This window comes from Salvelinus alpinus, chromosome 31 (genome assembly GCF_045679555.1).
Source record: "Salvelinus alpinus chromosome 31, SLU_Salpinus.1, whole genome shotgun sequence".
Lineage (NCBI taxonomy): Eukaryota > Metazoa > Chordata > Actinopteri > Salmoniformes > Salmonidae > Salvelinus > Salvelinus alpinus.
The window spans coordinates 32,947,082-32,971,056 of record NC_092116.1 but is presented as its reverse complement, the minus strand read 5'-3'; the positions used below and the strand labels follow the sequence as shown (position 1 = coordinate 32,971,056).

The window sequence follows — 23,975 nt, the reverse complement described above, 5'->3', positions numbered from 1 at the left end:
CCGACGTTATCTGCCCGAGGGAGTTATCCAACTGGCACCCCCGTCCCAACGTTACCTGAACGCTCATCTGGGGCCCGCTAATCGTTAGCTGTCTTATCGGCTGCTATCTGAATAAGTATATCAGACAATTATTATTATTATTATTATTATTTATTTTTTCTATTTTTTTTTTTCTTGGGCCACTATATCCATTTTGCCAATTTGGATTGATCCCCTCTACCACACGGAACCCCACTAACCTACCGACGGAAACGCACGAGGTATCTACAATTAGACCTCCATCCTATGCTATCTTGCTACCGATAGCCTCTACCCGGCCTGCTGTCTGGATCGCCGTGACCCCAACCAACCTCTACTCACTGGACCCTTATTGATCACTCGATTAAGCATGCCTCTCCTTAATGTAAATATGCCTTGTCCATTGTTGTTCTGGTTAGTGTTTATTGGCTTATTTCACTGTAGAGACTCTAGCCCTGCTCACTATACCATATCCAACCTCTCAGTTCCACCACCCACATATGCGATGACATCACCTGGTTTCAATGATGTTTCTAGAGACAATATCTCTCTCATCATCACTCAATACCTAGGTTTACCTCCACTGTATTCACATCCTACCATACCTTTGTCTGTACATTATTCCTTTAAGCTATTTTATCGCCCCCAGAAACTTCCTTTTACTCTCTGCTCTAGAAGTTTTAGACGACCAATTCTCATAGCTTTTAGCCGTACCCTTATCCTACTCCTCCTCTGTTCCTCTGGTGATGTAGAGGTGAATCCAGGCCCTGCAGTACCTAGCTCCACTCCTATTCCCCAGGCGCTCTCTTTTGATGACTTCTGTAACCGTAATAGCCTTGGCTTCATGCATGTTAACATTAGAAGCCTCCTCCCTAAGTTTGTTTTGTTCACTGCTTTAGCACACTCTGCCAACCCGGAGGTTTTAGCCGTGTCTGAATCCTGGCTTAGAAAGACCACCAAAAATTCAGACATTTTCATCCCCAATTACAAGATTTTCAGACAAGATAGAACGGCCAAAGGGGGCGGTGTTGCAATCTACTGCAAAGATTGCCTGCAGAGTTCTGTTTTACTATCCAGGTCTGTTCCCAAACAATTTGAACTTCTACTTTTAAAAATCCACCTCTCTAAAAACAAGTCTCTCACCGTTGCCGCCTGCTATAGACCACCCTCTGCCCCCAGCTGTGCTCTGGACACTATATGTGAACTGATTGCCCCCCATCTATCTTCAGAGCTCGTGCTGCTAGGCGACCTACATTTGAACATGCTCAACACCCCAGCCACCCTACAATCTAAGCTTGATGCCCTCAATCTCACACAAATGATCAATGAACCTACCAGGTACCACCCCAATTCCGTAAACACGGGTACCCTCATAGATATCATCCTAACAAACCTGCCCTCCAAATACACCTCTGCTGTTTTCAACCAAGATCTCAGCGATCACTGCCTCATTGCCTGCATCCGTAATGGGTCAGCGGTCAAACGACCTCCACTCATCACTGTCAAACGCTCCCTGAAACACTTCAGCGAGCAGGCCTTTCTAATCGACCTGGCCGGGGTATCCTGGAAGGATATCGATCTCATCCCGTCAGTAGAGGATGCCTGGTCATTTTTTAAAAATGCCTTCCTCACCATCTTGAATAAGCATGCCCCATTCAAGAAATTTAGAACCAGGAACAGATATAGCCCTTGGTTCTCTCCTGACCTGACTGCCCTTAACCAACAGAAAAACATCCTATGGAGTTCTGCATTAGCATCGAACAGCCCCCGTGATATGCAACTTTTCAGGGAAGCCAGAAACCAATATACACAGGCAGTTAGAACAGCCAAGGCTAGCTTCTTCAAGCAGAAATTTGCTTCCTGCAACACAAACTCAAAAAAGTTCTGGGACACCGTAAAGTCCATGGAGAATAAGAACACCTCCTCCCAGCTTCCAACCGCTCTGAAGATAGGAAACACTGTCACCACCGACAAATCCACTATAATTGAGAATTTCAATAAGCATTTTTCTACGGCTGGCCATACTTTCCACCTGGCTACCCCTACCCCGGACAACAGCACTGCCCTCCCCTCTGCTACTCGCCCAAGCCTTCCCCATTTCTCTTTCTCCCAAATACAGTCAGCTGATGTTCTAAAAGAGCTGCAAAATCTGGACCCTTACAAATCAGCCGGGCTAGATAATCTGGACCCTTTCTTTCTAAAACTATCTGCTGAAATTGTTGCCACCCCTATTACTAGCCTCTTCAACCTCTCTTTTGTGTCGTCTGAGATTCCCAAAGATTGGAAAGCAGCTGCGGTTATCCCCCTCTTCAAAGGGGGGGACACTCTTGACCCTAACAGCTACAGACCTATATCTATCCTACCCTGCCTTTCTAAGGTCTTCGAAAGCCAAGTCAACAAACAGATTACCGACCATTTCGAATCCCACCATACCTTCTCCGCTATGCAATCTGGTTTCAGAGCTGGTCATGGGTGCACCTCAGCCACGCTCAAGGTCATAAACGATATCTTAACCGCCATCGATAGGAAACAATACTGTGCAGCCGTATTCATTGACCTGGCCAAGGCTTTTGACTCTGTCAATCACCACATCCTATCGGCAGACTCGACAGCCTTGGTTTCTCTAATGATTGCCTCGCCTGGTTCACCAACTACTTCTCTGATCGAGTTCAGTGTGTCAAATCGGAGGGTCTGTTGTCCGGGCCTCTGGCAGTCTCTATGGGGGTGCCACAGGGTTCAATTCTTGGACCGACTCTCTTCTCTGTATACATCAATGATGTCGCTCTTGCTGCTGGTGATTCTCTGATCCACCTCTACGCAGACGACACTATTCTGTATACTTCTGGCCCTTCTTTTGACACTGTGTTAACAACCCTCCAGGCGAGCTTCAATGCCATACAACTCTCCTTCCGTGGCCTCCAATTGCTCTTAAATACAAGTAAAACTAAATGCATGCTCTTCAACCGATCGCTGCCTGCACCTGCCCGCCTGTCCAACATCACTACTCTGGACGGCTCTGACTTAGAATATGTGGACAACTACAAATACCTAGGTGTCTGGTTAGACTGTAAACTCTCCTTCCAGACTCACATCAAACATCTCCAATCCAAAGTCAAATCTAGAATTGGCTTCCTATTCCGCAACAAAGCATCCTTTACTCATGCTGCCAAACATACCCTTGTAAAACTGACCATCCTACCAATCCTCGACTTCGGTGATGTCATTTACAAAATAGCCTCCAAAACCCTAGTCAACAAATTGGATGCAGTCTATCACAGTGCCATCCGTTTTGTCACCAAAGCCCCATATACTACCCACCACTGCGACCTGTACACTCTCGTTGGCTGGCCCTCGCTTCATACTCGTCGCCAAACCCACTGGTTCCAGGTCATCTACAAGACCCTGCTAGGTAAAGTCCCCCCTTATCTCAGCTCACTGGTCACCATAGCAGCACCTACCTGTAGCACGCGCTCCAGCAGGTACAGTGGGGCAAAAAAGTATTTAGTCAGCCACCAATTGTGCAAGTTCTCTCACTTAAAAAGATTAGAGAGGCCTGTAATTTTCATCATAGGTACACTTCAACTATGACAGACAAAATGAGAAGAAAAAAAATCCAGAAAATCACATTGTAGGATTTTTAATGAATTTATTTGCAAATTATGGTGGAAAATAAGTATTTGGTCAATAACAAAAGTTTATCTCAATACTTTGTTATATACCCTTTGTTGGCAATGACAGAGGTCAAACGTTTTCTGTAAGTTTTCACAAGGTTTTCACACACTGTTGCTGGTATTTTGGCCCATTCCTCCATGCAGATCTCCTCTAGAGCAGTGATGTTTTGGGGCTGTTGCTGGGCAACACGGACTTTCAACTCCCTCCAAAGATGTTCTATGGGGTTGAGATCTGGAGACTGGCTAGGCCACTCCAGGACCTTGAAATGCTTCTTACGAAGCCACTCCTTCGTTGCCCGGGCGGTGTGTTTGGGATCATTGTCATGCTGAAAGACCCAGCCACGTTTCATCTTCAATGCCCTTGCTGATGGAAGGAGGTTTTCACTCAAAATCTCACGATACATGGCCCCATTCATTCTTTCCTTTACACGGATCAGTCGTCCTGGTCCCTTAGCAGAAAAACAGCCCCAAAGCATGATGTTTCCACCCCCATGCTTCACAGTAGGTATGGTGTTCTTTGGATGCAACTCAGCATTCTTTGTCCTCCAAACACGACGAGTTGAGTTTTTACCAAAAAGTTCTATTTTGGTTTCATCTGACCATATGACATTCTCCCAATCTTCTTCTGGATCATCCAAATGCTCTCTAGCAAACTTCAGACGGGCCTGGACATGTACTGGCTTAAGCAGGGGGACACGTCTGGCACTGCAGGATTTGAGTCCCTGGCGGCGTAGTGTGTTACTGATGGTAGGCTTTGTTACTTTGGTCCCAGCTCTCTGCAGGTCATTCACTAGGTCCCCCCGTGTGGTTCTGGGATTTTTGCTCACCGTTCTTGTGATCATTTTGACCCCACGGGGTGAGATCTTGCGTGGAGCCCCAGATCGAGGGAGATTATCAGTGGTCTTGTATGTCTTCCATTTCCTAATAATTGCTCCCACAGTTGATTTCTTCAAACCAAGCTGCTTACCTATTGCAGATTCAGTCTTCCCAGCCTGGTGCAGGTCTACAATTTTGTTTCTGGTGTCCTTTGACAGCTCTTTGGTCTTGGCCATAGTGGAGTTTGGAGTGTGACTGTTTGAGGTTGTGGACAGGTGTCTTTTATACTGATAACAAGTTCAAACAGGTGCCATTAATACAGGTAACGAGTGGAGGACAGAGGAGCCTCTTAAAGAAGAAGTTACAGGTCTGTGAGAGCCAGAAATCTTGCTTGTTTGTAATTGACCAAATACTTATTTTCCACCATAATTTGCAAATAAATTCATAAGAAATCCTACAATGTGATTTTCTGGATTTTTTCTCTCTCATTTTGTCTGTCATAGTTGAAGTGTACCTATGATGAAAATTACAGGCCTCTCTCATCTTTTTAAGTGGGAGAACTTGCACAATTGGTGGCTGACTAAATACTTTTTTGCCCCACTGTATATCTCTCTAGTCACCCCCAAAACCAATTCTTCCTTTGGACGCCTCTCCTTCCAGTTCTCTGCTGCCAATGACTGGAACGAACTACAAAAATCTCTGAAACTGGAAACACTTATCTCCCTCACTAGCTTTAAGCACCAGCTGTCAGAGCAGCTCATAGATTACTGCACCTGTACATAGCCCATCTATAATTTAGCCCAAACAACTACCTCTTTACCTACTGTATTTATTTATTTATTTATTTTGCTCCTTTGCACCCCATTATTTCTGTCTCTACTTTGCGCTTTCTTCCACTGCAAACCAACCATTCCAGTGTTTTTAATTTTTATTTTACTTGCTGTGTTGTATTCACTTCGCCTCCATGGCCTTTTATATTTTTATTTATTTATACATATATCTGTTTGCCTTCACCTCCCTTATCTCACCTCACTTGCTCACATTGTATATAGACTTATTTTTTTTTTCACTGTATTATTGACTATATGTTTGTTTTACTCCATGTGTAACTATGTGTTGTTGTATGTGTCGAACTGCTTTGCTTTATCTTGGCCAGGTCGCAATTGTAAATGAGAACGTGTTCTCAATTTGCCTACCTGGTTAAATAAAGGTTAAAAAAAATAATAATAATAATAAATACAAAGCTCTCCCTCGCCCTCCATTTGGCAAATCTGACCATAATTCTATCCTCCTGATTCCTGTCTACAAGCAAAAATGAAAGCAGGAAGCACCAGTGACTAGATCAATAAAAAAGTAGTCAGATGAAGCAGATGCTAAACTACAGGACTGTTTTGCCATCACACACTGAAATATGTTCCAGGATTCTTCCGATGGCATTGAGGAGGACACCACATCTGTTATTGGCTTCATCAATAAGTGCATCGACGACGTCGTTCCCACAGTGACTGTACGTACGTACATACCCCAACCAGAAACCATGAATTACAGTCAACATCCGCAGTGAGCTAAAGGCTAGAGATGCCGCTTTCAAGGAGCGGGACTCTAACCCAGAAGCTCATAAGATATTCCTCCAGTCCCTCCAACGAACCATCAAACAAGCAAAGCGTCAATACAGGACTAAGATGGAGTCGTACTACACCGGCTCTGACACTGACACAGGGCCTGCAAACCATTACAGACTACAAAGGGAAGCACAGCCAAGAGCTGCCCAGTGAAACGAGTCTACCGGACGAGCTAAACTACTTCTATGCTCGCTACGAGGCAAATAACACTGAAACATGCATGAGTGCACCAGCTGTACCAGAAGACTGTGTGATCACGCTCTCCACAGCCGATGTGAGTAAGACCTTTAGACAGGTCAACATTCACAAGGCTGCAGGGCCAGACGGATTACTAGGATGTGTACTGCGAGCATGCAATGACCAACTGGCAAGTGTCTTCACTGACATTTTCAATCTCTCCCTGTTTGAGTCTGTAATACCAACATGTTTTAAGCAGACCACCATAGTGCCTGTGCCCAAGAACACTAAGGTAACCTGCCTAAATGTCTACCGACCAGTAGCACTCACATCTGTAGCCATGAAGTGCTTTGAAAGTCTGGTCATGGCTCACATCAACACCATCATCCCAGAAACCCTAGACCCACTCCAATTTGCATACTGCCCCAACAGATCCACAGATGATGCAATCTCTATTGCACTCCACACTGCCCTTTCCCACCTGGACAAAAGGAACACCTATGTGAGAATGCTGTTCATTGACTACAGCTTAGCGTTCAACACCATAGTGCCCTCAAAGCTCATCTATAAGCTAAGGACCCTGGGACTAAACACCTCCCTCTGCAACTGGATCCTGGACTTCCTGATGGGCCGCCCCCAAGTGGTAAGGGTAGGTAACAACACATCCACCATGCTGATCCTCAACACAGGGGCCCCTCAGGGGTGCGTGCTCAACCCCCTCCTTTACTCCCTGTTCAGGCACGACTCCAACACCATCATTAAATTTGCAGATGACACAACAGTGGAAGGCTTGATCACCGACAACAATGAGACAGCCTATAGGGAGGAGGTCAGAGACCTGACCGTGTGGTGCAACAGAGGGATGTGCGTACGGCCCAGGTTTCCTGCCATCCAGGACCTCTATACCAGGCGGTGTCAGAGGAAGGCCCTACAAATTGTCAGACTCCAGCCACCCTAGTCATAGACTATTCTCTCTGCTACCGCACGGCAAGCGGTACCGGAGTGCCAAGTCTAGGTCCAAGAGGCTTCTAAACAGCTTCTACCCCCAAGCCATAAGACTCCTGAACATCTAGTCAAATGGCTACCCAGACTATTCACATTGCCCCCCCTCCCCTCTCCACACCACTGCCACTCTCTGTTGTCATCTACATGTATGCAGAGTCACTTTAATTAACTCTACCTACAATGTACATACTACCTCACCTAACTGGTGCCCCCGCACATTGACTCTGTACCGGTACCTCGCTGTATATATTCTTATTTTTTACTGCTCCTCTTTTATTACTTGTGACTTTTATCTCTTATTCGTATCCATATTTTTTGAAACTGCATTGTTGTTATTTATTGTTGTTATTATTATGCTGGTGCGTGTAGTGAAGCAAGACTTTAGAGGAATGGGGTTCTCAGAGTGAAGGAGTAGTAGAGGAATGGGGTTCTCAGAGGAATGGGGTTCTCAGAGTGAAGGAGTGGTAGAGGAATGGGGTTCTCAGAGTGAAGGAGTAGTAGAGGAATGGGGTTCTCAGAGTGAAGGAGTGAGAGAGGAATGGGGTTCTCAGAGTGAAGGAGTGAGAGAGGAATGGGGTTCTCAGAGTGAAGGAGTAGTAGAGGAATGGGGTTCTCAGAGTGAAGGAGTAGTAGAGGAATGGGGTTCTCAGAGTGAAGGAGTAGTAGAGGAATGGGGTTCTCAGAGTGAAGGAGTAGTAGAGGAATGGGGTTCTCAGAGTGAAGGAGTAGTAGAGGAATGGGGTTCTCAGAGTGAAGGAGTAGTAGAGGAATGGCAGGCAATACGCTTGACCTCATCTTTACTAGATGCTGTTCTTCCACTAATCTCATTGCAACTCCCCTCCAAGTCTCCTCCAAGTCTCCGACCACTACCTTGTATCCTTTTCTCTCTCGCTCTCATCCAACACTTCCCACACTGCCCCTACTCGGATGGTATCGCGCCGTCCCAACCTTCGCTCTCTCTCCCCCGCTACTCTCTCCTCTTCCATCCTATCATCTCTTCCCTCTGCTCAAACCTTCTCTAACCTATCTCCTGATTCTGCCTCCTCAACCCTCCTCTCCTCCCTTTCTGCATCCTTTGACTCTCTATGTCCCCTATCCTCCAGGCCGGCTCGGCCCTCCCCTCCTGCTCCGTGGCTCGACGACTCATTCTGCGAGCTCACAGAACAGGGCTCCGGGCAGCCGAGCGGAAATGGAGGAAAACTCGCCTCCCTGCGGACCTGGCATCCTTTCACTCCCTCCTCTCTACATTCTCCTCTTCTGTCTCTGCTGCTAAAGCCACTTTCTACCACTCTAAATTCCAAGCATCTGCCTCTAACCCTAGGAAGCTCTTTGCCACCTTCTCCTCCCTCCTGAATCCTCCTCCCCCCCCTCCTCCCTCTCTGCGGATGACTTCGTCAACCATTTTGAAAAGAAGGTCGACGACATCCGATCCTCGTTTGCTAAGTCAAACGACACCGCTGGTTCTGCTCACACTGCCCTACCCTGTGCTTTGACCTCTTTCTCCCCTCTCTCTCCAGATGAAATCTCGCGTCTTGTGACGGCCGGCCGCCCAACAACCTGCCCGCTTGACCCTATCCCCTCCTCTCTTCTCCAGACCATTTCCGGAGACCTTCTCCCTTACCTCACCTCGCTCATCAACTCATCCTTGACCGCTGGCTACGTCCCTTCCGCCTTCAAGAGAGCGAGAGTTGCACCCCTTCTGAAAAAACCTACACTCGATCCCTCCGATGTCAACAACTACAGACCAGTATCCCTTCTTTCTTTTCTCTCCAAAACTCTTGAACGTGCCGTCCTTGGCCAGCTCTCCTGCTATCTCTCTCAGAATGACCTTCTTGATCCAAATCAGTCAGGTTTCAAGACTAGTCATTCAACTGAGACTGCTCTTCTCTGTGTCACGGAGGCGCTCCGCACTGCTAAAGCTAACTCTCTCTCCTCTGCTCTCATCCTTCTAGACCTATCGGCTGCCTTTGATACTGTGAACCATCAGATCCTCCTCTCCACCCTCTCCGAGTTGGGCATCTCCGGCGCGGCCCACGCTTGGATTGCGTCCTACCTGACAGGTCGCTCCTACCAGGTGGCGTGGCGAGAATCTGTCTCCGCACCACGTGCTCTCACCACTGGTGTCCCCCAGGGCTCTGTTCTAGGCCCTCTCCTATTCTCGCTATACACCAAGTCACTTGGCTCTGTCATATCCTCACATGGTCTCTCCTATCATTGCTATGCAGACGACACACAATTAATCTTCTCCTTTCCCCCTTCTGATAACCAGGTGGCGAATCGCATCTCTGCATGTCTGGCAGACATATCAGTGTGGATGACGGATCACCACCTCAAGCTGAACCTCGGCAAGACGGAGCTGCTCTTCCTCCCGGGGAAGGACTGCCCGTTCCATGATCTCGCCATCACGGTTGACAACTCCATTGTGTCCTCCTCCCAGAGCGCTAAGAACCTTGGCGTGATCCTGGACAACACCCTGTCGTTCTCAACCAACACCAAGGCGGTGACCCGTTCCTGTAGGTTCATGCTCTACAACATTCGCAGAGTACGACCCTGCCTCACACAGGAAGCGGCGCAGGTCCTAATCCAGGCACTTGTCATCTCCCGTCTGGATTACTGCAACTCGCTGTTGGCTGGGCTCCCTGCCTGTGCGATTAAACCCCTACAACTCATCCAGAACGCCGCAGCCCGTCTGGTGTTCAACCTTCCCAAGTTCTCTCACGTCACCCCGCTCCTCCGCTCTCTCCACTGGCTTCCAGTTGAAGCTCGCATCCGCTACAAGACCATGGTGCTTGCCTACGGAGCTGTGAGGGGAACGGCACCTCCGTACCTCCAGGCTCTGATCAGGCCCTACACCCAAACAAGGGCACTGCGTTCATCAACCTCTGGCCTGCTCGCCTCCCTACCTCTGAGGAAGTACAGCTCTCGCTCAGTCCAGTCAAAACTGTTCGCTGCTCTAGCACCCCAATGGTGGAACAAACTCCCCCACGACGCCAGGTCAGCGGAGTCAATCACCACCTTCCGGAAACACCTGAAACCCCACCTCTTTAAGGAATACCTAGGATAGGATAAAGTAATCCTTCTAACCCCCACCCTTAAAAGAGTTAGATGCACTATTGTAAAGTGGTTGTTCCACTGGACATCATAAGGTGAATGCACCAACTTGTAAGTCGCTCTGGATAAGAGCGTCTGCTAAATGACTTAAATGTAAATGTAAATGAATGGGGTTCTCAGAGTGAAGGAGTGGTAGAGGAATGGGGTTCTCAGAGGAATGGGGTTCTCAGAGTGAAGGAGTGGTAGAGGAATGGGGTTCTCAGAGTGAAGGAGTGGTAGAGGAATGGGGTTCTCAGAGTGAAGGAGTGGTAGAAGAATGGGGATCTCAGAGTGAAGGAGTGGTAGAGGAATGGGGTTCTCAGATTGAAGGAGTGGTAGAGGAATGGGATTCTCAAAGTGAAGGAGTGGTAGAGGAATGGGGTTCTCAGAGTGAAGGAGTGGTAGAGGAATGGGGTTCTCAGAGTGAAGGAGTGGTAGAGGAATGGGGTTCTCAGAGTGAAGGAGTAGTAGAGGAATGTGGTTCTCAGAGTGAAGGAGTCGTAGAGGAATGGGGTTCTCAGAGTGAAGGAGTCGTAGAGGAATGGGGTTCTCAGATTGAAGTAGTGAGAGAGTGATGGAAGTAGGGAGGAGCGATTCTCTGTCTGGAATAAGCAACCATTCTTAGTGTCTATGACCTTAATGGCTCCCTATTCCCTATGTAGTGCAGGTATGGCCTAAAGTAGTGTCCTAAGTAGGGTTCAAATAGGCCCTGGTCTAAAGTAGTGCACTACATAGGGAATAGGGTTCAAATAGGTCCTGGTCTAAAGTAGTGCACTACATAGGGAATAGGGTTCAAATAGGCCCTGGTCTAAAGTAGTGCACTACATAGGGAATAAGGGTCAAATAGGCCCTGGTCTAAAGTAGTGCACTACATAGGGAATAATGGTCAAATAGGCCCTGGTCTAAAGTAGTGCACTACATAGGGAATAGTGTTCAAACAGGCCCTGGTCTAAAGTAGTGCACTACATAGGGAATAGGGTTCAAATAGGTCCTGGTCTAAAGTAGTGCACTACATAGGGAATAGGGTTCAAATAGGCCCTGGTCTAAAGTAGTGCACTACATAGGGAATAATGGTCAAATAGGCCCTGGTCTAAAGTAGTGCACTACATAGGGAATAATGGTCAAATAGGTCCTGGTCTAAAGTAGTGCACTACATAGGGAATAGGGTTCAAATAGGCCCTGGTCTAAAGTAGTGCACTACATAGGGAATAATGGTCAAATAGGCCCTGGTCTAAAGTAGTGCACTATATAGGGAATAGGGTTCAAATAGGCCCTGGTCTAAAGTAGTGCACTACATTGGGAATAATGGTCAAATAGGTCCTGGTCTAAAGTAGTGCACTACATAGGGAATAGGGTTCAAATAGGCCCTGGTCTAAAGTAGTGCACTACATAGGGAATAATGGTCAAATAGGCCCTGGTCTAAAGTAGAGCACTACATAGGGAATAATGGTCAAATAGGCCCTGGTCTAAAGTAGTGCACTACATAGGGAATAATGGTCAAATAGGCCCTGGTCTAAAGTAGTGCACTACATAGGGAATAATGGTTCAAATAGGCCCTGGTCTAAAGTAGTGCACTACATAGGGAATAGGGTTCAAATAGGTCCTGGTCTAAAGTAGTGCACTACATAGGGAATAATGGTCAAATAGGCCCTGGTCTAAAGTAGTGCACTACATAGGGAATAATGGTCAAATAGGCCCTGGTCTAAAGTAGTGCACTACATAGGGAATAATGGTCAAATAGGTCCTGGTCTAAAGTAGTGCACTACATAGGGAATAATGGTCAAATAGGCCCTGGTCTAAAGTAGTGCACTACATAGGGAATAGGGTTCCATATGGGATGAAGCAATACATCACTGACCTGGGAGAAAACATGGAGAACCCTGTACTCACCATGTTACCAATCTGTCACCAATCACTTTGCTGATCCATCAGAAACCAATAAATATCTTCAGGTCTGTTGAACAAAGTGATTTTCATTGTAACTGGGGTCCTGCTGACACACACACACACACACACACACACACACACACACACACACACACACACACACACACACACACACACACACACACACACACACACACTTTCTGCAGTGATTGTCATTATAATGTAATTTATTTATGTATTTATTTTCTATTGTACAGAGTTGTCTACTGTTGTCTGTCGCCCCCCAGTGGTTCTTTGTTGTAAGAACGAACTTATTTCCGTCCCAAATGGTACCCTATTGTAGTGCACTATAAAGGGAATAGGGGGCCATTAGGGACGTATATAACTGGAATATGTTGTTGCACTACGTCCTAATGATTAGCTCTGGTCCAGGGTGTGACGTGCATCTTGATGGTGCTGAACCGTCCTGATGGATATAACACCCTGGACCAGAGCTACCTAACAATACACAGCTGGATAATAAGTCCTGTTATCTGATATTCTGAATAATGTTGTATTTTATACGTTGTTAAACTGATAAAAAAGGAGAAACCCGCACACTGCTCTTGCTGGTATCACTGCTCTTTATTCAGCTTTCCGTATCGGCCTCAAGGCCTTCGTCAGAGCTTTGTGAGTGTTAGTCGTTTGCACCCTTATGTAGACATTGCATCGAATGGGGTTGGAGTCGAGGGGATATAAACATGTGTTACCAAATATAACAATGTGCATTTCATAAGTTTTCTAATAAAGTGTGTACATAAAACGTATTAAACACGTCCAGGGCCGGACCTGGACGTTCGGCCCCCCCCCCCCCCCCCCCCAATGTGTTTGGGTACATGTTTTTCTCAGCTAAAAGTCGGAGGAACAGAACATAATAGCAGCCCAATTAATAGTCCTCTGCTACAAATTAAACACAATTTTGAACACATCTGGTTATTAGGGTATATAATCAGTTCAATGTCAGTAAAATAGCCTAATATTTTTAATCTGATTACATTGATAAAATCACCAGTGGCCTGGTTGTTCTGCCACCCTAGGCGAGAAACTATAATTACATCTTAGACATCCTTATGGATCTAAACTTGGCGCTTTCAAAAGTGACCTTTCCACCCAGACAGAGGCTCCACTGACGCAGAAAACTGATAGCTTCAACCGCTGGCTTCTCGTCCCTTGTAAAACCCAACAACAGAAGTGCTTCACTAAAAGCTGCCTGGGTTTAAACAAATATATTCTCTTTTCAGAAAGAGAAAAGCTCAATTAATAGGGACAGGATAGTAGAGTCAGTTTTTTTGTATCTCTTCGAATATTATAAGCTGCAGTTCAGCTTCAGATTGCCATAGAGAGGAATCAATATATCTCCATATGCATCGGAGTCCCGTCTTTCTCGGGCATTTCAGAGCTTGTTTCTACCATAAGACGTCACAGAGTTAAGCATTGTTATAGAACGCTTGATATCATCTGGATACGTTTTATGTATTTATTTACAAATATAAAGAAAACAATAGATATCATTTTTGCTATTTTCTTTAACAAAGGGTACGTGATACCCTCAGTCAATTCAAGCCCTGGTTTTAGTCAAACACACCAAGCCCTTCCCAGACACGGAGGTATTTAATCAGAACCAAACACACCAAGCCCTTCCCAGACACGGAGGTATTTAATCAGAACCAAACACACCAAGCCCTTCCCAGACACGGAGGTATTTAATCAGAACCAAACACACCAAGCCCTTCCCAGACACGGAGGTATTTAATGAGTACATGCGGCAGTATTGTAGTATTTGTCTATACCGACATCTATGGAGGATAATTGTGTCCGTCAAACAGGAAGTCTTACCACTTATTTATAAGAAGAAGAAATAATCTCCAATGATCTGTGTAATTGTGTGTTTCTGACCGTTAACATGTTGGGTGGACGCGTGTACATATAGGAGGTTCCTTACCAGGCAGAAGGGAGTTTCACTTTAACCGCTGCATCGGAGAGTTACAATGTTGCTGTCACTATGTAACCTACTACCTACAGTAGAAAAAGGAGTTTCTGATTAATAATATCACAACTGTTATCACACATGGTACGACCCCATAATTGTTACAATTACAATAAAAAATAACACTTTTATATAACATATTTAACATATATTGTAATATTCATGTAGAACTGTAAAACAGAGTAAGATCATTTGAGCTTTGGAAACAAGCGCGTTCATAAATGCATGGTGGGCCTCGTTATAAATGGGTGGGCCTCGTTATAAATGGCTGGGCCTCGTTATAAATGGGTGGGCCTCGTTATAAATGCATGGTGGGCCTCGTTATAAATGGGTGGGCCTCGTTATAAATGGGTGGGCCTCGTTATAAATGGGTGGGCCTCGTTATAAATAGGTGGGCCTCGTTATAAATGCATGGTGGGCCTCGTTATAAATGGGTGGGCCTCGTTATAAATGCATGGTGGGCCTTGTTATAAATGCATGGTGGGCCTCGTTATAAATGGGTGGGCCTCGTTATAAATGGGTGGGCCTCGTTATGAATGCATGGTGGGCCTCGTTATAAATGGGTGGGCCTTGTTATGAATGCATGGTGGGCCTCGTTATAAATGGGTGGGCCTCGTTATAAATGGGTGGGCCTCGTTATGAATGCATGGTGGGCCTCGTTATAAATGGGTGGGCCTCGTTATAAATGGGTGGGCCTTGTTATAAATGCATGGTGGGCGTCGTTATAAATGGGTGGGCCTCGTTATAAATGGGTGGACGTCGTTATAAATGCATGGTGGGCCTGGTTATAAATGCATGGTGGGCCTCGTTATAAATGCATGGCGGCCTCGTTTCGCTGGAGCAGTGTAAAATAAGCTTTCTGTCAATGACCCAGCTTTAACGAATTTCGTGTATTTCCATATCGAATGTGAATGTCCAACATCATCATGTATTTATTTCGTAGTGGCCTCTTTCCTCTGCTGTGGTGCTGCATTGCAGTCAGCGATGTTTTCTCTCGGTAGCTGTCCAGGGTCCTGAAATCTCTTTCTTCTTTCATTGGAATAGACAAGTCTTGGTCTCTCCACTCTCTCCCCGCCATCCTCCTATTGTAGTTGGCCACCGAAAACTTTCGTTGCCCCTCATCTCTTGGGAAATTCCCCTCCTTAGGTTAGGCTACTGTCTTAATCACTAACGTTAACAGGTTAGGTTAGGCTACTGTCTTAATCACTAACGTTAACAGGTTAGTTAGGCTACTGTCTTAATCACTAACGTTAACAGGTTAGTTAGGCTACTGTCTTAATCACTAACGTTAACAGGTTAGGTTAGGCTACTGTTTTAATCACTAAAGTTAACAGGTTAGTTAGGCTACTGTCTTAATCACTAATCGTCTTCCTCACAAACACACAAAAAAAAAATACAATCATTTATTTGGCAGATTTATTTATTCATGTTTAACAATTGGATAATCCCATATAAAGACACACCTCACCATAGCTACCAAGGATAGTGTGAGTGAACTTCGGGAGAAGGGGGAATGGGGTGGGGGAGGGAACTGTAGCAACACTATGAGCTGGTGGCTGGGGCGCCGCGGGCGGTGTAGTGACCGAACAGGGGCGACGGAGGGCGCCAGACAATTGTCAAAATATCGCCTCAAATTCAAGTGCTGCCACAGGCGACGGTCTAATGGGAGGGCTGGCCCTGAACACGTCTGTAAACCCACAATGAGGACATCAAGTAAGTTTTCATTAATCATTGGGTTCCGTTCAAGAAGAAACGTCAGAGTAGTCTGAAGTGGAGGCATTAATTCATGCTGACATTTACAACATAACATGCATGGACATTTCATCATTAAGACCTTTAGGGAATCATGTCTGGAGGGTGAAAATCCCCAAACATTCTCAATAGCTCAGTGTTATATCACCTCCACTGTCTGATATCTTGACTTTCTCTCTGTCACACAACCTAAAGGTATTAATGTCATGTTGTAGGTCATTACAATGTACTGCGACTGGATAATCCCTGTCGTTACTCCTGATTGAACTTTTATGTTCACTAATTCTCTGAGATAACGAGAGGTTTTACCTCCATAACACAACCCACATGGACATTTAATCATGTAGATAACATGGGTGGTGTTTACCTACATAACACAACCCACATGGACATTTAATCATGTAGATAACATGGGTGGTGTTTACCTACATAACACAACCCACATGGACATTTAATCATGTAGATAACATGGGTGGTGTTTACCTACATAACACAACCCCCATGGACATTTAATCATGTAGATAACATGGGTGGTGTTTACCTACATAACACAACCCACATGGACATTTAATCATGTAGATAACATGGGTGGTGTTTACCTACATAACACAACCCACATGGACATTTAATCATGTAGATAACATGGGTGGTGTTTACCTACATAACACAGCCCACATGGACATTTAATCATGTAGATAACATGGGTGGTGTTTACCTACATAACACAACCCACATGGACATTTAATCATGTAGATAACATGGGTGGTGTTTACCTACATAACACAACCCACATGGACAGTTAATCATGTAGATAACATGGGTGGTGTTTACCTACATAACACAGCCCACATGGACATTTAATCATGTAGATAACATGGGTGGTGTTTACCTACATAACACAACCCACATGGACATTTAATCATGTAGATAACATGGGTGGTGTTTACCTACATAACACAACCCACATGGACATTTAATCATGTAGATAACATGGGTGGTGTTTACCTACATAACACAACCCACATGGACATTTAATCATGTAGATAACATGGGTGGTGTTTACCTACATAACACAACCCACAAGGACATTTAATCATGTAGATAACATGGGTGGTGTTTACCTACATAACACAACCCACATGGACATGTAATCATGTAGATAACATGGGTGGTGTTTACCTACATAACACAGCCCACATGGACATTTAATCATGTAGATAACATGGGTGGTGTTTACCTACATAACACAGCCCACATGGACATTTAATCATGTAGATACCATGGGTGGTGTTTACTTACATAACACAACCCACATGGACATTTAATCATGTAGATAACATGGGTGGTGTTTACCTACATAACACAGCCCACATGGACATTTAATCATGTAGATAACATGGGTGGTGTTTACCTACATAACACAACCCACATGGACATTTAATCATGTAGATAACATGGGTGGTGTTTACCTACATAACACAACCCACATGGACATTTAATCATGTAGATAACATGGGTGGTGTTTACCTACATAACACAACCCACATGGACATTTAATCATGTAGATAACATGGGTGGTGTTTACCTACATAACACAGCCTACATGGACATTTAATCATGTGGATAACATGGGTGGTGTTTACCTACATAACACAACCCACATGGACATTTAATCATGTAGATAACATGGGTGGTGTTTACCTACATAACACAACCCACATGGACATTTAATCATGTAGATAACATGGGTGGTGTTTACCTACATAACACAGCCCACATGGACATTTAATCATGTAGATAACATGGGTGGTGTTTACCTACATAACACAACCCACATGGACATTTAATCATGTAGATAACATGGGTGGTGTTTACCTACATAACACAGCCCACATGGACATTTAATCATGTAGATAACATGGGTGGTGGAACACGTAATGATGCCATTTATTTGGAACCGTTTTCCTGTATGTGGGTGGCAGAAACGTTCACACTTCATCATATTGTTGCACTGGGCTCAGCATCTGCATTTATAGCTACCAATCAGAAGAGGGCGTAAAAGAGCCTGGCTCGTTTTCTTTTGGCATTGACCAATTTGTCGCGTAAATTGCGTCCTCTCCTATATACAATAAGTGGTGGGTTCTTCAATTTAAGCTGGCAGAGCAGGGTCCGATAAAACATGACAATGGTTCTTGACAGCATCTCCCACTTTGTGCGAGTTCCAAGTCTATGTGGTGGCAGCGGCCACGGGTAGGTTTGATCTCAGGCCCCCAAAACGTTATTATTATTATTATTATTATTATTCAATATACATTATTATTTGTATTTATTTTATTACATGTTTAAAATAAATGAGTGTGAGATTTATTTTCTATGGGTCATTTTAATATAATGTAACAAGGAAATAGTCCGCGACAATCACGTTGGCTTCCGACTATTGGTTTAAAAAAATGTTTAAATCATACGGTGGTTTACCTGAACAACGTCACGTGGATAAACTTTGTAGTGCAGAAACTAGCAAGCTCTACCGCGCTAGTTTACTGGAAGTGACTCACAAGCTAATGTGATTTAGTAGTTCTAGCAATGGCAAACCAAATGTCGATCCCAAGGTTTTTCCAAAAAAAGACGTCTGGAGGAAAAAGAGTGTGCCAGAAAATAATATGGATCAATCTACCGATAGTTTCCACGAGAATGAGACATTAACAGGTGGCGCCAGGATAGAAACAACCGCAATCACCATCACAACCGCCAATGCCACGTTGAGCCAGACATGCCTCCCCCACCCAGATAACTCAGGGGGAGACTTTGATAAATGTCTCAAGCTAACTGAAGAGATGATGATTAAGCATGATATTAGTAATTGGGATGTGAGCGCATCACGGCAGCGAAAACTGCCTGTAAAATTGGCAGACGGTGTCGTCACAACTTCATGAGGGGAAACATCCAGCATTAAGAATGACAGTGACCTGATGCAACTTTGGAACAATATTCTAGACAGACAGATTACTGAGTTAAACTCAAGGTTTCAACAAGACACATATGGGATCATGCAAGCGGCAGCCTCCTTTTCCAAAGGATCCCAAACCTGCGGCCTTCAAGAGCAGCTGAAGACCACATGCGACCATTAATATCAATTGAGGAAGCTGAATTCACTGTTTTTATTCAGCAGTTGAGTTGCAAAATGAACATGGGAAAGAGTGACTTTTCCTCCATAATGAGTACACTTGACAGCTGCCCTGATTATATTTCCCCTAATATAAACTCTCTGTTAAGGATCATTGTCACACTTCCAATGACATCATGCGGTGTGGAGAGACTTTTCTCAACAACAAGTAGGATAAAACATCGTCTTCGCACATCAATGACAAGCGCCCGGCTGAACCACTTCAGTTCTCTGTCTTTAGAGCGTGAACTGACAGACACATTGGATTAAGTATGAAATCATCACCATATTCAACTCAAAGCCTCGCCGTCTGCGCCTTGTGATGTAGGTCACGCCTTATGATACGTCTACTAAAGGTAAGTGTAAGAAATGTTGTTTTTATTTGCCCTTAACACATAGCTATAATACTGATATAATGCCTTCCTCCTTAAAGCAGACTTGGTTGTGACACTTTGCTACACCCCACAGTTAATCACGTTCTGCCGTTAACAGATACTGACCTCATTCCCACACACAGAGACAGATGGCTGACACAGACCATTTATGAGCATTGATAAGGCAGGGGGCGCTCTGACCTCAGGGGGGCGCTCCGACCTCGGGCGCCAGTCGCTGGTGTCTACAACAACATCTTGTCACTGCAAGAAACAACCCAGACAGGCATCCCACTAAACGAGCACGCGCATACACACACACACACACACACACAACCCCCTGTTTCAGGCGGGAGTTCCACGAACAAAGAACACTACCAAGAACCAATGGAACATTGATATCAGCCTGAAGGGGACGATCCTCCACTTCCGACGACCAGTCAGGAGCACGAACTACTAGACTCTACATACGTCATTCACTGTATAAAATGTAACGCACACCATGTATAGGGGCGGCTCCTGCTAGTTCCCTCTGAGCTAAATGGACGAGCCCGTGCACGTGTTTCCAGATATCTTTGCCTCTGAATAAACTGTCTTACTATATACCGATCCACCCTGTCCAGCGTCTTAACTTCGTCTCATTTCTCTAGTAACGAATCATCAACATTAACATAAGGTACCTTTTTTATAGTACTACTGTCCGCCGTGGTATAAATGGTAACATCAAACATAGGCTTGTTTGCCCATCGAGATTAAAGTGCGCCTGAAGATGAGTTTTATGATGTTGGCAACTGGTCTAAAGTTACTATCTTATTTTAATATGCTGGGACAGGTATTTATTTGTATATGTAACGAGGTTGCTCCTAGTACTATGCACTAGTATAAAACGATTGTATTACGAAATAATATACGGTGCACATCGCAAAATATATGTAATAAACAAGTAGAAGAAATGCCTATCCACATTTTTCTAGGCCTCCCCCCAAAACAATCTGCCTACTATGTGGTGGTGAACATTACAGAGTTCTTTACCTCTAGTGGCTCTTTGTTGTAGCAGTTCATCTGGTGTTTCCCCTAATGCCACATTAAGAGCTTCATCCACACATTGTGGAGAGGAGCCTCTTAGAAACACATTGTGGAGAGGAGCCTCTTAGAAACACATTGTGGAGAGGAGCCTCTTAGAAACACATTGTGGAGAGGAGCCTCTTAGAAACACATTGTGGAGAGGAGCCTCTTAGAAACACATTGTGGAGAGGAGCCTCTTAGAAACACATTGTGGAGAGGAGCCTCTTAGAAACACATTGTGGAGAGGAGCCTCTTAGAAACACATTGTGGAGAGGAGCCTCTTAGAAACACATTGTGGAGAGGAGCCTCTTAGAAACACATTGTGGAGAGGAGCCTCTTAGAAACACATTGTGGAGAGGAGCCTCTTAGAAACACATTGTGGAGAGGAGCCTCTTAGAAACACATTGTGGAGAGGAGCCTCTTAGAAACATATTGTGGAGAGGAGCCTCTTAGAAACACATTGTGGAGAGGAGCCTCTTAGAAACACATTGTGGAGAGGAGCCTCTTAGAAACACATTGTGGAGAGGAGCCTCTTAGAAACACATTGTGGAGAGGAGCCTCTTAGAAACACATTGTGGAGAGGAGCCTCTTAGAAACACATTGTGGAGAGGAGCCTCTTAGAAACACATTGTGGAGAGGAGCCTCTTAGAAACACATTGTGGAGAGGAGCCTCTTAGAAACACATTGTGGAGAGGAGCCTCTTAGAAACACATTGTGGAGAGGAGCCTCTTAGAAACACATTGTGGAGAGGAGCCTCTTAGAAACATATTGCACATCTCAGCTGCTGTTTCTACAGAGTCCTCTGTGGAGAGACATTTACCACGCAGTCTGAAACACTGGCTTCTTGGAAGTTCTCTTTTTAATGTCTCAGGGGGGAATCTGTCTCCCTGTAATATAGTATTGTCTCAGGGTGGAATCTGTCTCCCTGTAATAGAGTATTGTCTCAGGGTGGAATCTGTCTCCCTGTAATATAGTATTGTCTCAGGGTGGAATCTGTCTCCCTGTAATATAGTATTGTCTCAGGGTGGAATCTGTCTCCCTGTAATATAGTATTGTCTCAGGGTGGAATCTGTCTCCCTGTAATATAGTATTGTCTCAGGGTGGAATCTGTCTCCCTGTAATATAGTATTGTCTCAGGGTGGAATCTGTCTCCCTGTAATATAGTATTGTCTCAGGGTGGAATCTGTCTCCCTGTAATAGAGTATTGTCTCAGGGTGGAATCTGTCTCCCTGTAATAGAGTATAACTGTCCGTTTGTTTTCTATAAAGAGTTGTAAACAGAGATGCTGGTTTTATTAACTAGTGGAACCAAAAGAGATGTTTGTTTTCATTAACTAGTGGAACCAAAAGTGATGCTGGTTTTATTAACTAGTGGAACCAAAAGAGATGCTGGTTTTATTAATTAGTGGAACCAAAAGAGATGCTGGTTTTATTAACTAGTGGAACCAAAAGAGATGCTGGTTTTATTAACTAGTGGAACCAAAAGAGATGCTGGTTTCATTAACTAGTTTAACTAAAAGTGATGCTGGTTTTATTAACTAGTGGAACCAAAAGAGATGCTGGTTTCATTAACTAGTGGAACCAAAAGAGATGCTGGTTTTCATTAACTAGTGGAACCAAAAGAGATGCTGGTTTCATTAACTAGTTTAACTAAAAGTGATGCTGGTTTTATTAACTAGTGGAACCAAAAGAGATGCTGGTTTCATTAACTAGTGGAACCAAAAGAGATGCTGGTTTTCATTAACTAGTGGAACCAAAAGAGATGCTGGTTTTATTAACTAGTGGAACCAAAAGAGATGCTGTTTTCATTAACTAGTGGAACCAAAAGAGATGCTGGTTTCATTAACTAGTTTAACCAAAAGAGATGCTGGTTTTATTAACTAGTTGAACTAAAAGTGATGCTTGTTTTATTAACTAGTGGAACCAAAAGAGATGCTGGTTTCATTAACTAGTGGAACCAAAAGAGATGCTGGTTTCATTAACTAGTGGAACCAAAAGACTGGAATTGAAATGGAATTGATCTCAACCCTGCTGTAAGCATACTTATTAACATTAACAAAGGTAATGGCAGCACATCATCAAGGAATTAAACTGTATTTTATTTATTAAAACAGAATTCTGTTCCCTTACATACTTTTTATATTTGATATAAACAGAGAAGAGATGGACAGAGGGAAGAGAAGAGTATAGAATATAGATATATATAGACATAGAAGAGATGGGTAGAGAGTGGAGAGAAGAGTATAGAATATAGATATATATAGACATAGAAGAGATGGGGAGAGAGGGGAGAGAAGAGTATAGACTATAGATATATAGACATAGAAGAGAAAAGTATTACAATTGAAAGTGTACATATGTTGACATGTAACCATTGTAACCCTCACTACCATTATAACCCTCGTTACCATTACAACCCTCATTACCATTATAACCCTGATAATCATTAGTCTAACAGTAATGATAGTTTGTTGATATGGTGTGAGCATCTGTACCCAGATCATCCAAAGAACCTTCCAGAACTATTTCTCATGGAATTGTAAAGATTCACTACGGAAGGAATTCTTCCAACTGGGTTAGGGGGAAGTGGTAGGTTAAGGACCTCTTGGACAATCTTCTGGGAACACCTTGACAGGACCATCTTTACCTTTGTAATGTTTGTTCAACATGATTTCGAGTGCTCCCAAGGTTTGTTGATCCAATGCCCCCGTCCCCTCCTTGTTCTCCCCCCAGTATGCTCCGGCCATCCACTTCTTGTTCTTCATGTACTTCTTGTTTTCACAGCAGTAGGCTGTCCACATGAGATACGGGATGTTCACTCGGTTGTTCAGTTTGGTTTTGTTGTTGTTGGGAACTGCTCCAGTCACCACATAGGCTTTTATCTGGTCGTTAGCATCCTTACAGTTCTTCACAAGAGTTCCTCTGACATTTCTCTCCATTTCTTTCCAGCTGCCATCGTTGAAGGTGATGTCCTGGGGAATGATGTTGGTCAGGGTAAAGGTGGACTTCTGAGTATCAAGGTCATGAGCATGTGAACTTGGGAAGAGGTGACCTTTGTTCACTTTATATTTTGAGATTTTATAGTCATTTTGCTCAGCCTGGTGTTCGTATCTGCCTCCCTCTTGTATCTGCATTTCAGTGCGGTTTATGTTTTTCTTCCCGTCGAGCTGCAGGAAACAATCATTAATTTACAAGTTTTCTGTACAATAAACCCCCTTTTCTGTACAATAAACCCTCTATTCTGTACAATAAACCCCCTTTTCTGTACAATAAACCCTATTTTCTGTACAATAAACCCTCTATTCTGTACAAT

General features: G+C 44.3%; 2 protein-coding genes across 4 annotated transcripts in view; both read right to left on the bottom strand.

Annotated features, from left to right (window-relative positions):
- LOC139561513 (endonuclease domain-containing 1 protein-like) overlaps positions 1-23,975 on the bottom strand; it is a 177,282-nt gene that overhangs the window by 130,840 nt on the left and 22,467 nt on the right. The gene's annotated exons all lie outside the window — the stretch shown is intronic.
- LOC139561523 (endonuclease domain-containing 1 protein-like) overlaps positions 1-23,975 on the bottom strand; it is a 97,776-nt gene that overhangs the window by 71,605 nt on the left and 2,196 nt on the right. The window contains exon 2 of one of the 2 annotated variants that reach the window (XM_071378716.1): positions 22,743-23,829. The exons of the other annotated variant lie outside the window; for it this stretch is intronic. Coding sequence (XP_071234817.1) covers positions 23,257-23,829 — 573 coding nt within the window. The 3' untranslated portion in view covers positions 22,743-23,256. Of the gene's footprint in view, positions 1-22,742; positions 23,830-23,975 lie in introns of those variants that run through there. 2 annotated transcript variants of the gene reach the window in all.